General features: G+C 46.5%; 1 protein-coding gene across 2 annotated transcripts in view; it reads left to right on the top strand.

Moving 5' to 3' along the window:
• Window positions 1-12,890, top strand: part of TYRO3 (TYRO3 protein tyrosine kinase) — a 43,391-nt gene extending 30,501 nt beyond the window's left edge. For both annotated transcript variants that reach the window (XM_074824152.1, XM_074824153.1), the window contains 7 exons: window positions 1,618-1,698; window positions 3,428-3,520; window positions 4,263-4,384; window positions 4,679-4,788; window positions 6,225-6,384; window positions 7,458-7,594; window positions 10,430-12,890. In XM_074824152.1, the coding sequence (XP_074680253.1) occupies window positions 1,618-1,698; window positions 3,428-3,520; window positions 4,263-4,384; window positions 4,679-4,788; window positions 6,225-6,384; window positions 7,458-7,594; window positions 10,430-10,805 (1,079 nt within the window). In that variant the 3' untranslated portion in view covers window positions 10,806-12,890. The remainder of the gene's footprint in view (window positions 1-1,617; window positions 1,699-3,427; window positions 3,521-4,262; window positions 4,385-4,678; window positions 4,789-6,224; window positions 6,385-7,457; window positions 7,595-10,429) is intronic.
• The last annotated feature ends 584 nt before the right edge of the window (window positions 12,891-13,474 follow it).

Raw genomic sequence — 13,474 nt, forward strand, 5'->3', positions numbered from 1 at the left:
AGGTTGGCCCAGAAACTCTGTGCAAAAAGGTGGGTTTGAATTTAGGATTCCCAAATGGCAGGCCAGTGTGCTAACTGTTGAATCATCCTTCCCTACTTCTCAGGCTGAAGGCCTGAAATAAGTGAAAATGTGTAATGCTAAAGTCAGTAACTAAGGGAGGAGCATAAGTCAGAGGTCATAAGCAAAAGGAAGCTGAAGTGTTTGGCTTCTGTTTTCTTTATAAGAACTAGTTTTATTGTGGTTTTCTCCGACCCTTTCCCACTGGGAGCATTCTTCCGCTCCATCCCTCCTAGAACAAATGCATTTCTTTCAGAGCAGGAAGATGACCTTCCTGCAGAAGTGGTCTTGGAGGGCTTAGCAATGCTAAGTAATTTAATAGGTGTGTCATCTGTTTGTGAGTGTCAGCTCTTGGCCAGTTCCTGGGATCCTGCTTCAACCTTCTGGGCTGTCCCTGTGGCAGGTAACAGACTGGAGATCGGCTGCAGTGGGGCCTCTGGGGATGGCCTTGGTGGGAGGATGCTAGCTGGCAGGATCTGCTCTGTGTTGTCAGACCCATTCCCCCAGCCCGTGCTCAGCATACAAGTTATCAAATGGCATGACTGCATTACCTTGGGCTCTGCTGACAGCTGAGCAACAGCTCCATAATACAGAAGTAGTACAAAATGCCTTTGCTCCTTCCCATTTTTCTCTTTTGTGGTCAGATCCACTGCTTGTGGTTGTTGTGAAATAAGCACGTGCCATACAGCAGTGAAGGACACTGGTGAAAAGCTAGTGGACAGGTAATGCTTTTGGGGTAGGTGTCCTGAGTGCCATATTTTGTTTCCTTTTCAGTCCCAGAGTTTCTCATACTAATGTGTTTTGGGTGAGGTAAGCAGTTACAAAATTAGGGAGTGCAAATCTAGAGCCAGATCTAATTCAAAGAAGCTGTTATGCTGTGATATAAAGCCACTTCAAGCTAAAATAGTTTGAAGAGGGTTTGTCCAGTTGCATTTCCTCTGATGTCCCTTAGGGAACAGACCAGGGTAAACACCTCCTGCTGTGAATAAGCATATCCCGCACACACAAGTAGGTGTTCTATATTTTGTCTGGTCAGCTGTGATCATAGAAGTCATTCCCTGAGTTTTGAGAGATAAAGCCTGATTGTGTCTCAAATGGTTGAGTCCTGGCACCATTACTCAGCTCTGACGGCTGTCAGCAGTGAGAGCTTCCTCAGCCAACCCATCCACTCGCTGCTCCAGCTAACAGCCCCCTCTCTGACCGAAGCCTCACTCAGACTCATCCCTCATGATATGGCTTCCCCAGAAATGTCTGCCTAGGATCCCAGTTTATACTCTGACTCTGCATCGTCTGTCTGGTAGAGGACTGCTTTCTTTCCCTCTTTTCCTTTGTCTTCTGGACTGCCAGCACAGTGGCCTCTGTCTTCTGGTAGTGCTGCCTCTTCTAGGCACACGTATGCTGAAAGCTGCTGGCTGGAACTGCAGAACGAAAAATGAAGCTGGTAGCTGCATTTCTTATGGTTATTCAGCTTTACCAGTGACCTCTGGAGTGAACCTGCTGTGAATCATACTTTCTTCACAAGAAGCTGTTCCCTCACTGCCTGCTCTGGTCATTTCACAGGGGAGTTTGGGTCAGTTCGAGAGGCACTACTGAAGCTAGATGATGGCTCTTTCCAGAAAGTGGCAGTGAAGATGCTGAAAGGTAAGCGGGAGCAGGGCTACCTGAAGTGCTTAAGAGAGCTTGGAAAGATTAAACGCTATCTTTCCTGCTCTCCAGCAAGCATCCCCCGATGCTCTTTACTCCTCTCTGAGCTTCCCACTCTACCCATGTTGTCTCCCATCTGTTTCATGTCAGTCTTTTTATGGTGGAAGCTCTTCAGGGAAGGACCTATACCACCTTGGTTGCTTGTACAGCACCTAGCACGTGGTGAGTGCAACCAAAACCAAGTCATAGCCACAGCTGCTTCTGTATATAGAGGGTCTCGTTCAGTTGCTTGATTCAACACAGCACCACATCATGTGGCATAGACAGCTCAGACAGTTCTGCTTGGTCTGATAATTCAGCAGTGAAAGACAGTATTCCTCCAAGCATAAATCCTAGAATAAACAGAAGAGTGTTTGGGCTGAATGCAGCGACAAGTTAACTCATCTCAGTCAGGCATATTTGATTAAGTAGTCTAACTCCCTTGTGATTTGTCATTTGATGAGTGTACATAACAAGGGCAGCTAACACATTCATCAGGCAGAAGTCTGTAACAAGAAAAGCAATTAATAGATTAGGTATAAGTCAAAGCAAGTATGTGCATATATGTATGTATATATATGTTAGCCTATGTTATTTTCACTCCTGTTGCCTGTAAGGCAAAAATTAACTGTGACTGACTTAAAAGCAGAGTCACAGTCACTTATCTGGAGCTGAGTTTGGCTGCCACAGAATACCAGTTTCTACTAAATATGCTAGTACCACATCAGTGTAGGTTGCATCATTTCATCCAGTTTCAACAATCATTCTAATCAGTTTGCAAGCTTTTCTGTAGTGAGATTGTCTACCTTCAGGCATCTAACTTGGGAACTCTGTCATCCTCCAGAGGCACCTTCCTTTCTCCATTGACTGCAAAAAAGGAAATCTACTTTTGTCTTCTGAATCATATTTAAATTACTTGCCTCAGGCAGATAATGCAAATACTGCCCTACAGATCTGAGTCTGATCTTAGCAGAACTGGAGGACTCCTGCTAAATTCAGCAACAGCAGTGGGGAAAGTAGTCCACTGGGCTAGCTCTTGATTGTATTGATACACTTTCATAAATCTGGAGATTTAAATCCGGAGCAATGAGAAATAATTTACTCCAAATTTATGCTGATGAATGTCACTGCTGAATTTGGTCCAAGCTGTGTAGTAGTGTGGTTATTTAAGAAATCTTAGCTCTAGCACCTTAGAAGACTTGATCATGCTAAGAGACATAAAAGGGTTGATCTTTCATGCCATCCTTATCAGAGATGAATTGGGGTCTGCTGTGCCAGCCAGAGGCTCCAGGTCATCTCCTCAGTTTCACCATTTTCTTAAATTTTGTGCGATGTCTTCTCTCCCTGACATTGTAGTTTAGGTCCTTTTAGCTAATTAATTCTTACATCTTTAACCCACACATGATTTGCATGGCTTCCAAGGAAAGTTGTTACTGAAAAAAGAGACACTAATCAACAGGTCTTCACTCTGCTGAGAGCCAGTTTACTGCATGTCCCTGCTGTGTGCTTACTGCTGCCCATCCCAGGAGAAACTGTCAGGCTCTGCTTTGTTGTAAACCGGTTCATCTAGCTGTAGGTCTGAGAGGATGTGCTGTGCCACAAAGAACACGCTTCTCATAATCATTATCTGTAAAACCCCTTGGAGGCCACCCACAAATGAAGAAAACTTACAGTCGCTTTTTTCCAGCGGACATCTTTACCTCGACCGACATCGAGGAGTTCCTGCGAGAGGCTGCGTGTATGAAGGAATTTGACCACCCTCATGTCACTAAACTGATTGGTAAGTCAGCGCTGGTGCTTGTGCCACAGAGCACATCCCATTCCTGCACAATCCCACACCACCTCACATACTCACCCCCACTCCTGTCCAGCAGCAGTGCTAGTGCAGCCACCTCCGTGCTGCCTGGAGTCCTGCATGTATCAGCATTGCTCCTTCTCAGGCCTAGAGGGAGTTGGAACGGGTGTAGGTGCTCACAACACTTGCCCTCATACACCTGTAATAAGCATCTCTTATTTAAACGATTTCTTTGATTCTTGCAAATACTACAGGGAGAGTGTGGCTAGCTGAGGTATGTCTAAACTGCTGTGAAATGGGGACAGGTGGTTTGGTAGACAAACAGAGGCAGGGGAGATTGTGCCTTTCCAAAATACTGAGTAAGAAGCAAGACATTTGTGGGTGAGCACTATGGAATATGGGCAATTTCCAGAACGTGGAGACTGTTCTGCAGAGCCGGGGTTGGGGCTGTCTGGTCTGGAGTGATCCTAGAAACATTTATAGCTGGTCTTACAAGGAGAGCCAAGAGGCACTAGGCACTTAGTGCTGCCTTTGAAGTAAACACAGTTAGAGGTATCTTAACACCTTCTGGCCTGACACCATGCAAAGGAGCTTGGAGCATGGAACCTACCTGCCAAAACTGGATATTTTCCTTCAAATTTGTAAGAGAAAGGCACAGCAGCCTGTAAGATTCCCCTTGGGACTGATCTGTTTGCTAAAACTCCTTTGCTGTGTGTGTCCTCATCAGGAGTCAGTCTACGGAGCCGTCCCAAGGGCCGTCTCCCAATCCCCATGGTGATCCTGCCCTTCATGAAGCATGGAGACCTTCATGCTTTTCTGCTGATGTCACGGATCGGGGAAAACCCTTTTGTAAGTCTGTCTTACTGTAGAATTCCTTCTGGGAGAGTGTGGATTTTCAGAGAATGTACGTGGATCAGCTCAGGGTTGGTCTCCCAAAGGCACCAGCAGATGACTGGATTTTAATACTGGAGAAAGCTGCGAGGTGTGGTGTCGGAGTATTTCATTTCATGCATTTTGAGGACCAACTCCTCCATTTCATCGCCTCCCTATATCCCCCATCCCTGCTCAGTAACCTACCAGTAAATCTTGCTGTTTTGCCTTGAAAGTTTCCAGGAACAGAACTTAAACTCTTATTTCTTTCAGAACTTGCCTGTTCAGACACTCCTCAAGTTCATGATTGACATTGCCAGCGGGATGGAGTACTTGAGCTCAAAAAATTTCATACACAGGGACCTTGCAGCTCGGAACTGCATGTAAGTGACCCATGAGTTTTTAGAGAAAAGAAAGACCAGAGTGGGTGAGAGGGGGATGAGAAGCCTTTCGTGCAACAGAAGTGGGGAGAAGTCCTGTCCAAGGATGCTGGTCCTTGCGTTTAAGTGAGAGTAGGCATAGGGGAGCCGTGGCCAATGGGGGTGGTGGTGGTGCTGGGAGCAGGGAGCAACTCCTAATGTCCCACTGAGCTTCCAGATGGACCCTATTTATAAGGAACTTTTCCATCATTGGTCTGCACATACAGTTTCATAGAGTTGATTACAATATGTATTTGTAATTAGTCACTCTAATGGCTGTGTGTCAGCATGGGCTATTTGTTCTGCAATATAATGCAACCAACAGGAGAGAATGGATTTGGCTGTGCTAGGAGAAAGGAACTTTCATTGTAGCCTGTAGTCTGTGTTTCTTGTATCTATTTTGAGGACTTGATTATCACAATATAAGAAGTGTAGAATTTCCCTGAAAGCTTGTGGAGAATACCTTTAGAAATAATTGCACGGTGAACGCACTGTATGATCCCACGATGCTGTTCTAGTCCCCAAACTGCCTTGTCTGCTTTGAAGGGAAGAAAAGTCCTTTTTTATCCTTTCCACTTTGCTTCTTCCCTGAGAATGGACTAAGGAACAACCCATTCTGGCAGACAGAACTCTGCCTCTGAACAAAACCACGACAACCGGTAAAATCCGCAATGAGACACAGATTTCCAAAGGCATTTGAACATCCAGATGTACAGACAGGAGCCTGATAGTCATAATGAAAAATGATAGGTTAGCCTGCTTTGACATTTATGAGAAACCCATACTGATTTCCTATTTTTAAACATCTAAAAAATACAGACAGCCTCCAGAGGAAGCCGAATGCCTATTTCAGCACATCTGGGGAAAGCAGGGAATCCTTTACGAGGCCTGGGAGCATGAAGTCTTTGTGGGCTTTACATGCACTGTCTACCAACATGTCTGGGTTTAAGTGAGTGACAGAGCAATTGAGACCATTAACCAGGCCTGGAATGAAGATGTTGCAGATCTAGTCTGAGCAGTTGTAATAGGCAGTCTAGGCAAGCACCCTGTGTTTTTTTGACTGCCTATACAGGGTGCAGGCCTTGGTGGTAACAGTGAGCACTACAGATGTCCTCTGATAGTCTTGGAAACTACAGAAAATATCTGAGTTCACTTTATATAACAGAGTAGACCATCTGAGCATAGCCATTTCCTTAGTCCTAATTATCTTCCTGTTAGTCTCAAGGAACTGATTTGAGACCACTAAACTATTTCACATTGGTCATCAAGTAGATGAGGTCATTATGCTTCTGGGTAGTACTTGGTAAACTATATACCTCAGTTCCCTGGACATAACTTTTTTTTTTTTGTCCTGAGGTGGCCAATACATACTTTTCTTAGTCATTGAAACTTTCCCTTAGGTTGGATGAGAACATGAACGTGAGTGTTGCAGACTTTGGGCTTTCTAAGAAAATCTACAGTGGAGACTACTACCGTCAGGGCTGTGCCTCCAAGCTGCCAGTGAAGTGGCTTGCTCTGGAAAGTCTGGCGGATAATCTGTACACAACACACAGTGATGTGGTGAGTTTTGCTCTGGTGCATTTGGGGACCACTTGTATTCGTACTGAAGTGGAGGAATCCTTCTGTATTCATTGAGGGTAGGAAAAGGCCCTGGTGATGAGAGAGGGAGTTTGCCTTGTGTTTGAGGGAGAGTGCTACCTCTGCCTTGGGTGCTGTCAGAACTCAAGACTAAAAATATGCGTGAGTGGTTTATGGCAGAAGTCATGAACCCTTTTCCTCTTGTCCTTTGGTCCTTCATTTCTCAGTGGTTATCTCCATCCTCTCCTTCACCTTTCCCCTTCTCCTCTTCCTTTCTCTCTCTCTTTAAGCAGTCTCTTCTTTTTCTTTTTGCTTTCTCTTCAGCATGACAATTTGAAGGTGGCATTTGAAATGCATGTAACCCACACAGTCGTGTACAAGTGCAGCAGAGGTGCTGTAACCACTGTAGAGTGTTTAGTGATTGGTGATTGCTAGTTCAGCCAGTTTACAATAGACACTGGACAGGGCTTGTGAAAGTAATAATTTTTTGCACCTAACAAACCTTGCAGTTTAGTTTAAATGTAGAAGTACAACTGTTGCAGTGTAGAGCAAAAAAAGACCCATGAGCCATAAGTGGTTTGTTCCTTGCCCTGTTTATTGGCTAAACTCTGCTTTCATTTGTGCCTGTACATTTCCAGTAACTTAGAATCTGGCTCAATGAATTAAGAAACTGCTTTGTGAGCCTCAACCCAAAATCTTCCTGTAGCTGGGAACCACAAAACTGATACCACATACCTTAAAGAACTGTGGGTAGGAGAAGCTTGGTAGAGGTCTGCAGGTGGAAGTCAGCAGTAGCTCCCAAACCTTCCCCTGCTCCTCTGCAGGATGGGACCGGACAGGGCCTTCAGCTGTCTCCCAAGATGATGTGTCAGCATCAGCAGCATCTGATGGCTCATTTCTTTGTTTTCTAGCTAGAGTTTGGATAGTCCTTGCATGACTGCTGCTCATGTGATACTACCCCAGACTGGGAGGGTTGGCACAGTCTGAGCATGAAACCCCACCCCAGCGAGCAGGGAACGGTCTGTTCACTTGTTCTGTGTGCTGTTCCCTTTCAGTGGGCGTTTGGGGTGACCATGTGGGAGATCGTGACCCGAGGGCAAACCCCTTATGCTGGCATTGAGAATGCAGAAATCTACAACTACCTCATCAGTGGGAACAGGCTGAAGCAGCCGCCGGAGTGCCTGGAAGATGTGTGAGTACTTCCTCGCCCTGCTGACATGCGATTCCTTGAGAAGTTTGGCTCGATGGAAGGAAACAGGGGCAGCTGGCTGGGATGCTGATCTGAATCTGTTCACTTCCCAGTACATAGAGGCATTCACTAGAAAGTCTCTGTGTTAGCTACCAGATACTCTGCTGGCAGAGCTCCCTGGAACCTGCGGTAGCTACACGAGCAGCTAACTTGGCTCAAGGGTTTGAACATTGTCAACATTAGGCTTTGTGGAAACTATAACTGTGTTTCCAGAAACTCTCTGCTCCCTACCTTCTCAGGCCAGCATCTGAGAAAAGAGATGAGTTTCATGGGATACCCTGAAGGCTGAATAGAAAAGTAATCTAGCCAGACTAAGAGGAAACTGGATTGCAGAGGCAGTGGCATGCATGTGTCTTTCAAAGCTTAGCCTGGTTTTCAAAATTGGATCTACTACTCTCACAGAAATAGCAGGATGAAAGAGAAGAGAGCAGATAGGAGGATCTAAGGTTCTGTAGATCAGTGTCCCACCTTAAATTACAGGTGAAACAAAACCAGGACAACTCTGCAGATACTGCTTTCGCACATTTTCAGACTTGCAGGAAGGACTCGGGTGGCCCACGGGGGAGCAGGCAGCCACATGCTGCAGTCTGTGCTCCTGCCTTAGTCCTGCAGCCAAGGGGCCATTCTTGGCCAGCAGGTTACGTGAAATGTTTGCTCAGGAACCCTTGCTCCATGGGTGGTGGCTGGAGTTTTTTGGAGTCCACACACAGGGCTGAGGTCCCCCAGGGAGTGTCACCATAACTTCTCCCAGGGTAGAAGCTTGCCTAGGCCGGACAAGGTGAAAACATTTCACTTGAGTGCCCAAGCAAGTCTCTGTTTTCTCAGGGTCATGCCCAGAGCAAGACATAACTATGAGTTTAGTGGCCTTTTCAAGCCACTCCTTATTTGTAAAATGGATAACATGAAGTCCTCTTTCCTCCCTCTTCCTTCCTGCTCTGATGGTGGATTATTTCACATGGTTTCCTTTCTCCAGCCTTTTTTCCCCATAGGGAATAATCTGTACTCTTGTTATTAAAGCTGTACACTTTTATCTTCTCAGCAGTTCATTTTAACTGTTCCAAAGTTGAAATGGAAACACGGTTATACCACTGCTTACATTCATTACATGTCTGCATCTTGACTGCTGAGAGTAGCTTATGGCCATAGGATGTTACAGATGCCAGAAATAGAGAAGAGATTCAAAAACCTGCTAGGCATTGAGGAACAATCCATCAAAAACTACTAAAAAGGTACAGCCTCCATTTTGAGGGGCCATTGAGCTACAGGTTATTGAGACCTGAAAGAATACACGGAAATATCTCACTACATGCTTGCCCTCACCTTACGTGCTTTCCCCAAGCATCTGCTAGTGGCCACTGGTGCAAATGGACTTTTGGGCTGATTCAGTATAGCCAGTAGTTTTCTAACTTTTTTCCAAATGAATTTCTTCTGTTTTCCAGTGAGGATAGAAGAAAATAAATTGGTGCCACAGAATAGGAAGTTTCTATTTTTATCTGGACCATTTAGAGTTGTTTCTACTGTTTGTGAGGGACGTAAATCAGGATTAAGACAACTGAGCCATAGAAGCTTTCTGTAAAACTAGTGTGAGATCAAAAACAGTCTTGTAAAGCTGATAGCAAGCAAGGGACGCGAAAAGTAAAATAAAAGCCATCATGAAATGCTTTATTTCCCAGTAAAGGCCATATCAGATTTTTTTCCATTTACAAGTGTAACTGAGGTTCGTTTGTCTGTGGTGTTTTTCAGTGCCAGTACAGTGCTTTGTCCCTGTTCCCTGCAGAACTGGCAACAATAACGCCATAGGAATGCAGCTGCCAGTCTTGCGGGTGATGCACAAAGAGGAGGAGGACAATGGCTCTGGCCACACTCCAACCCCGTGGGCTCCGGTGGGAGGACAGCCCGCGCAGGCGCCCAGCCACAAAGGGGGCCACAGGGGAGCACAGCTACTTGCCCTCCTTGCCCGAGCACAGGCTCTCGGGGCCACCAATGTCTCCTCACACTGGCCCTTGAGCAACTAGAGCTGAGGTGGCTGGCATTTGACCGCAGGAGAAACGCTGCAGGATGGGGCCTGAAGCTGGTAACAGCACTGAACATGTCTTCTGCGTAGGGGTGGTTCCTTTGTAGTAGAAAGGCCGTTTCAGCCCAGCAGTGAAGCTGTTGTCCGTTCCTCCACAGCCCTCTAAACAAACCCACTGTGCCTTTTTCCAGTCCTGCTGCCAAACCTGTTGGGCAGCAACAGCGACACGACTCCATTGCACCAGGAGCACTGAGCCAGCACGGTGTGAAAAAAGAATATTCTGGAACTTGCACCTCCCACAGTTGGATCTCTGTTTTCTTTCTTCCTGTGTTTTATCTGCTCCTGAACTAGAATTTGGAGGGATGGCTTCAGCCGCAGCAGAGGTTGTCAGGATGCTTTTGGTGAACAAATTCAAAAGCTATTACTAAGTGGTGTCACACTCACAGTCCTATTCTAGCTCTTCAGAGACAGTGGAACAAAGTTTTTACCAAGAAGTTCAGCATCCTTTGACAGGGCTTTTGGGTTTTCTGGTACTGTCTAAATAATTATTTTGACCAAAATGAGAATGCCTTTGTATGTGGGAAGGAACAAGGAATTAGATCCATAATGGCTGCCCACATGCTGTCACCTGTGCAAGGCCGAGGCTGATAGGTTTTGGGGAAAGTGTCTGTGCTTTTTAAGGTGCGCTGTGCAGAGCCCCTCTTTGGAGGTGCAGGGGGTGGCTGCTCTACTTCTCAGTGCTCTTGTCTCCTTCTATTTTGCAGCTATGATCTCATGTGCAGATGTTGGCATCCTGAGCCCAAGCTACGCCCCAGCTTCGGAGTGCTCCGGTCCCAGCTGGAAATGATTCGGGGGAGGATGTCCACACTCTCTTCCAGTCAAGATCCTCTCTATGTCAACATTGGGAAGGACAAAGAGGCGTCTGCGAGTGACCCTGCCCTGCACGCCTCCTTTGGAAACACGGACGGTGAAGAGACCGTTGCTGGGGCAGCTGCTGCTGTCACAAGTGACTATCGCTACATCATGAGCCCCTTGTGCCTTGGAGATGATGCTGAGGGTGAAAGGCATCCAGATGGGCAGGAAGGGGAGGACAAAAGCCTTCTGTATGAGCTGGAGACAGAAGGAGAGAAAAGTTGTTAGCCTGTACATAGCAGTGACACTCTGCTTCCCTGGGACGGGATGTGTGCAGCCGCAGTGCCACGTCGCCTGGGGCTCTGATGCCGGATCTGGAATGGCTTTGAACAGCACTGGCCAGAGCTCTTGGGCAGCTTTTGTAGCTCTCACCACCTGTGTGGGCTGCAGTGGCGGACGGCTTGGAAGGACCGCAACCCCAACGACCCCTTGAATTTGGGGGAGGGTGGGTTTGAAGGGTTACAGGTTGATCGCATCCCACTGAAAGTTCAAAGCTAAGGCGGGCAGTCAGAGTCTGTGCTCTGCTCCTTCTCACTGACTGCTGGAGCAGAGCTGAATACACCTTCTGTTCAGTCAGTGCTCGCTCTCGTGTAGATGTTGTCTTCGATCCTGGCTGCGTGATTTCGGGACTGGTACCTCTGAAAACACTAGTGGGTATTTACACTGTCATTCAGGACAAGAGGGCAAAATTCCCCTTGTGTTCACTCAGCAGTACTGCCTAGACTTGTTGCCTACCTCAGTGGTTCTCAAACTGATCTGCGGAGCTGCTTCTACCCAGCACTGAATTTGAACATCTGGCTTATTTCATGCAGTTACACTTGCCGCTTCCTCAGTCTGGGGCTCTTTTAAGAGTTTCAGGCGTTCTGATGAGTGGTGAAATTAGAAAAAATGAAAATCCAGCATCCCTCTTCACCCCATGTACCTCTTTCATGTCTTTCTTTTTCTTCTGTTTGATGCCAGTTCAGGCCTGACCAGACTTGCAGCTGGCATTAAAATGCGAGGGGAGGGAGAGCAGCTGGCCTGTGTGAGGACAGAATCCAACTTCAAAAGGATGGAAAGGAAACAGTGTAGAGAGGACTTAACAGCAGTATGGGGAAACAGTGCTAATTAATGCTAAGTGCTGCCCTACAGGAGAGGAAGGAGACAGCTTAGATACAGAATGGCAGACTTGCTTCAGTTTCAGCGGGAGCAGGATTCAGCATTTGCTTTAAAATAGGATTTGTTTAATCTTTCTCTTTAACAGCGCTATGACATTTTCAAATAACCAAGTGCTGTAGCTGCTGTAGTGAATGTGCGAAATCTGTTTTGGAAAGTGTGCGTGTTGGAGGGAAGGGATCAACTGGGAGATCTCTTTCTGAAGAGAGAGTCCTCATGGTGAAAAGGCTTGAGAACCACTGGCCTTCCTGTTTAGGAGGTCTTCTGGCACACTGTAAAAGTCACATCAGAACATAGACTAGTTATCACTGCAGCCTTCCAGACAGGGCAAAATTAATGGTTTTGCTCTTCGGGTTTTGTTTTGTTTTCCAATCAGCATGTCTGGCTCACTATAACTGCAAGTGCTTGTGTGGTTTTTAATAATTTAATATTTTACTGTAAATCGGCATTTGTTTTGTGCAGTGGTTCCCAGCAAGGAAGTGCAGTTACATCTTACTCTACTTATCCTGAATATTTGCTAGATCTTAATTTCTTTTATTTCCAGTGTGCTGAAAACTCGGCTGTATCACAAGACTTAGGATTCCACATTGCTCTTCCTCAGAAACAAATACCACAAATGTCACCATTTGCTGAGTCGGCAAAGGTGGGACAAATAAGTCAAATGAGATTGCAGACTTGGTGTCAGAACACTCCACCCTTTGATGCCCAGTATTTGCTTCTTGTAAGGTTCGGGGCTAACTACAAAATTCCGGTCCAGTTTCAGCCCCTAGTGAGAACACTTCCTAGGGAAGGGAAATTTCAGCCTGGGGCTTGGGCATGGGTCCTTTCCGTAAGTTTCCTACTTAACAGCGCTGTCCTACAGCTGTCTCCAGAAGTTCAGTACGGTTTCTCAGTCGCAGATACAAACTGCACCATCTTCTACCCCAGGCGGTACAGGGTTTTCTCTTCATTTAGCTGGTATGCTGTAAATGCAGGTGAGAAGATAACACCTAACAAAGGGTAACAAAAACCTGTGCGGTGCACATTTGCAGTGAGGGCAGAAGGCTATGCTCCCTGCAGCTGCCTGGGAAGCGCAGTTGTACATATAGACTCTAACTTTGGGAAGCATGTCTTTAGTTTTTATGCATTTTTTAATAATAAAACATGTACTGTGTCTGAGTCCCAGCCTCTTTATCTGTGGCAGAGTTTGTGATGATGCTCACTTACTGGATGGGGCCACAGTGAATCTGTCAGCCCCAGCTGAAAGACGACTTTCTCCCTTCACCAAGCAGGATTAAGCTACTTCTTGGAGGCAAAGAACATGTTTGGCCTTCCCAGATGGCAGTTACTCTGCATTGCTCCAACCTTGAGGCTCTGAAGGCAGAGATCTGATGGGCATGGGCCAGTGGTTCCACAAAGAGATGGGGGCTCTGTGGCCACCGCTGTGTGGGAGCCTGGGAAGAAGCCCTTACTGGGACGTGCTGCATCCTACCTGAGAACGCAAAACCTCTGCATCAGTTCCTGCCTGAAAACCATCACCTGCATCCATCCAACTCCTGGCAGTGCTCTCTGCAGAAGAGAGGTTTGGAGGCAGTGGGTAAAATTCAGCTGCTGAGTCAAATGTTCCAAGCACAACATAAAAGAGCCCCTGGATTTCCAGCTCACAGAGAAGAAAAGGTGTACCTCATGCTTTTATTCTTCATCAGCAAACAGCATGTTGCACGCCCTCTGCCTGCCAGCTCACACAGAGAGGAAGAGTGATG

Source organism: Strix aluco, chromosome 4, assembly GCF_031877795.1.
Source record: "Strix aluco isolate bStrAlu1 chromosome 4, bStrAlu1.hap1, whole genome shotgun sequence".
Lineage (NCBI taxonomy): Eukaryota > Metazoa > Chordata > Aves > Strigiformes > Strigidae > Strix > Strix aluco.